General features: G+C 53.5%; 1 protein-coding gene across 1 annotated transcript; it reads left to right on the forward strand.

The window, feature by feature from the left end:
- The first annotated feature begins 1,405 nt into the window (after positions 1–1,405).
- LOC131840878 (uncharacterized) lies at positions 1,406–2,875 on the forward strand. The gene is made up of 2 exons (XM_059189068.1): positions 1,406–1,741; positions 2,306–2,875. The coding sequence occupies exons 1-2, from the start codon at positions 1,406–1,408 to the stop codon at positions 2,873–2,875; spliced, it is 906 nt and encodes a 301-aa protein (XP_059045051.1).
- Positions 2,876–3,774: the final 899 nt, after the last annotated feature.

Here is a 3,774-nt window from a genome sequence, read left to right on the forward strand (position 1 = left end):
ATAATAATCTCGGGACAATTCACACAGCGCCAACTAGACCCAAGTTAGGCTAGCTGAAGCTTGTGTTATGCGTACTAGATAACTGATACATATACATAGATTTTATTTTTGTAAATACATACATATTATACATAGAAAACACCCAAACTGATACAAACAATCATACTCATGAATACAAATGTTTGTGCCGTGGAATCGAACCCGCGACCATCGGTCGTAAAGCGGTGTGCTAGACCGCTGGACCACCGAGGTCGTCAAAAACTACAAAACTACTTTAGGTATATTAAGACTAGTTGTCCCGGCAAACGTTGTTTTGCCACATAGAGTAATAACGCTATAAAAAAATAGGGGTTGATAATAGAAGGGTTGTTCGAGTCAAAATAGTTTTATACTAGTACAACTAGATGGCGCTGTATTTTTGCATAAATATTTCTAAAACACTCTAATAAGATATTTTTGTTGTTCCTTATATAGATATGTAATTTTTTATTTAGGCACTCCGCTGACCGACGCGCTAGCGAACGCACGTATGTGCTCGCTAGTCCCGCCGCCGTCTCGCTGTTCTCTGCTCCCTCGAGCAAACCATCGCGCGCGCGCACGTAGCGCAGTTACGTTCGCGCGTTCTTATTCATATACTTCGCCGCGTGTTAGGTGCACTCGGTGCACCTAGCGTGGCCCGGGCCTCCGTGTCCCGCGCCGACCGCGGCCGACCGCGCTCTCGGCATCCGTTCCGACACAGTGCTACCGGACTTTCCGCGTGTGTAGTGTTGTGTTGTGAGGACTGAAGGAGAAACTCTCTTCGTTCAAGTGAAGTGAAGTGTTGTGTGTGGACGTTCAGTGGCACGGACTGTCGTGAGTTAGGGAGGTGCGTCACGCCTATTGCGCGACGCGCCGATCCGAGCCGCCGCCGCTGCCACCAACACCCGCCGACGCCTGCTGCCTGCCGCCCGCCGCCGACGCCACCAAGTAGGTTCGCTTAGGTACACATTTTTCACTCAATAAGATTAGTGATCTTACATATTAGGGTCACATATCAATAGGCACTCACCCCCTGCCTCACCCGGCAGGAGGCCCCCGCGACACCGTCGGCTGCACCCGCCGACGACCGTCCTTATCTTAAGTATTTTGACTTACCCTATTGTTTCATTGTTTTGTATTGTTATTGTATTGTATTGTATTGTTATTGTATTTTTTTATATTACTATTTCTACTCTTATTCTATTCTTTTGAACAGTGGTAATTAACATTACCACTGTTCAAAAAAATGTCCTTATCAGAGGCCGATATGCCTCTGTTCTTCCAGTTCCTGGAAAAAAAGTGTCCCGGCATCTTAAATGCTTTTATAGCATTCAAAGCCGCCAAGCCCGTCCACTTAGTGTACAGCTCGCTCCCCGCGTCCCCAATGATGACTCACACTGACGAACCGAACACTGACACTGACGAATTCGAGGACGACTCGCAACGGCTCCCGCCGCTTCCCCCGACCCAAGCCGACCAGGCCGAACCCGCCTCGCCCGCCATGGAGCAGGACGACTCCGTCGCGGAGCTTGACGCTCCTAGTATGGAGCTCGACGCCATCCGCGACGGCGACGTCCCCTCTCCCATCCCCCGGTCTCCTCAGACGAGGACGATTTTATTCTTGTTGGCAACAAGCGTGCCAAGAAGACCCAGGGCTCCCAGCCAGCCAAAACAAAGCGTGCCCATGACGGCACCGCTAAAACCGCCCCCGGTCCGAGTGCACGCAAGTCGCACCCCGAGACCAAAGCCCCGCCCCCCGTCATCATCCAGGACAAAAGTGCCTGGAACACCGTATCCAATATGCTTAAAAACAAGCATATCAATTTCAGCCATGCTAAGGCTACCTCAATAGGGATCAAAGTATCAGTCCCATCATCTGACGACCATCGTCGTCTCACCACCTTCCTGCGGAGAAAAACATAGGTTATCACACCTATGCTCTCGAGGAAGAGAAAAAGCTCCGCGTTGTAATACGCGGTTTACCCAAGGAGCTCTCAACAGACTCCATCCTTGAGGACCTTCAGTCCCAGAATTACCCAGCGCACGAGGTACATCGTATGTACCAGTCGCGCTCACGCAACAAGGCCGCTATCGACCTTGTTCTAGTCATTAGATTTATCCCCAGAAGGCAAATCGATCTTTGATATAAAGAGCGTTTGCCAACTATCCTCACTCTCCGTAGAGGCGCCTCGCAAGCGTACCTACCCCGGACAATGCCACCGTTGTCAGAACTACGGGCACTCTGCCCGTAATTGTTTCGCTCGCCCACGGTGCGTCAAGTGCCTAGGCGATCACGCCACCGCAGATTGCGGCCGTAGGCCCAACACCCCCACGCCCCCAGTTGCACCCTCTGCCTCACAGAGGGTCACACCGCGAATTACCGCGGTTGTTCACGCGCCCCACGTCCCGCCAAAAAGAAGGCCACCCACACCCAGGGCAACCGTGCTCCGGCACGTGCCCCCGCCAAGGCTCAAACACAACCCGAGCCACTCGTACCCCCCCTCTGCCTGCTAACAATGCCTGGATTAAACCCCCGGCAATTGTAAGCAAGGTAGCACCCAACCCGCCCGCCCAGAAAGCCCCGCCCGCCCAGTCGCCCCCGCCCGCCCAATCGGCCCCGCCCATGCCCATACACAAACCCGTCCCCAAAACACTGCCCGCGGCCCCCAAGGCCAACGGCAGCTCCCTCGCGCAGGACTTCGCATTGGTCGCTCGCTTAGCCAGCACCATCGACCCTAACGAGATTGCCCTTCTGGCCTCCAAGCTCCGCCTGTATAAGGAGTCGCCCCAAAATAGGCTCGCAGCCGTCTGCGAGCACATCGGCGTACTTACCGCCATCCTCAATTTTAACCTGTAATTATGGGTACTCGAGCTCAGAGAGAAAAGCCTCGGTCCGTTCGAATAGCGTTTTTTAACGCGTTCGGATTAAAAAACAAAAGGAGGAAATCGCCTCCTTTCTCACTGACCACCAAGTCGATATTCTCCTCGTGCAGGAGACCCTACTGAAACGTTCAGTCCGCGATCCTAGAATCGCCAATTACAACTTAGTTAGGAACGACCGCACCGCCTGTAGAGGCGGCGGTACGCTCATATACTATAAACGGTCCCTACATTGTATACCGCTACAAACACCGCCTCTCACTCATATGGAGGCCTCCGTCTGTCTTCTCGGCATGACCGGCCACCGACCGCTCGCCGTGGCATCCGTATATCAGCCTCCCGGCAAACTACTGCTGGAAAGCGACCTACGCGCCCTCCTAGATATCAACAGCGCCACCATTCTGGCTGGCGATTTGAATTGTAAACACACCCGCTGGAACTGCCACGTGTCCACGACAAACGGCCACAAACTAGACAGACTAGCCGACTCGCTCGAATTCGAGATAATCGCCCCGCTCCGCCCTACTCATTATCCCCATAACGTGAACCACCGACCCGACATACTGGACATGGCACTGCTGAGGAACGTAACCCTACGGGTGAGCTCCCCAGAAGTCCATGCCGAGCTTAACTCGGACCATCGACCGGTAACCCTCCTTCTGGGCCCTCCGCCCGACACGCCACTACCAACCAAAACAATAACAGACTGGCAACGACTCGAGAAATCTCTCGAATCGACCGACACACCGATACTAAACCGTATTCCCGACGTCATAGAGTCCACCGAGGACACTCTCATTGCGATCGACTCGCTTACTAACCACCTGCAGTCGGCAGTCAAGGACTGCTCCAGGGAGGTACCGGCGACGGACGACC

Source organism: Achroia grisella, unplaced genomic scaffold, assembly GCF_030625045.1.
Source record: "Achroia grisella isolate CSIRO2021 unplaced genomic scaffold, CSIRO_AGI_Agris_v1 utg15124, whole genome shotgun sequence".
NCBI classification, from domain to species: Eukaryota; Metazoa; Arthropoda; class Insecta; order Lepidoptera; family Pyralidae; genus Achroia; species Achroia grisella.

What these genes read in the sequence shown, in the direction of transcription:
- LOC131840878 (XM_059189068.1), top strand. Translation starts at nt 1,406, where the DNA reads ATGACTCACACTGACGAACCGAACACTGACACTGACGAATTCGAGGAC. An exon ending in CGCCCCCGGTCCGAGTGCAC is followed by an intron (nt 1,742 to 2,305) that starts GCAAGTCGCACC and finishes TCAAGTGCCTAG; the next exon opens with GCGATCACGCCACCGCAGAT.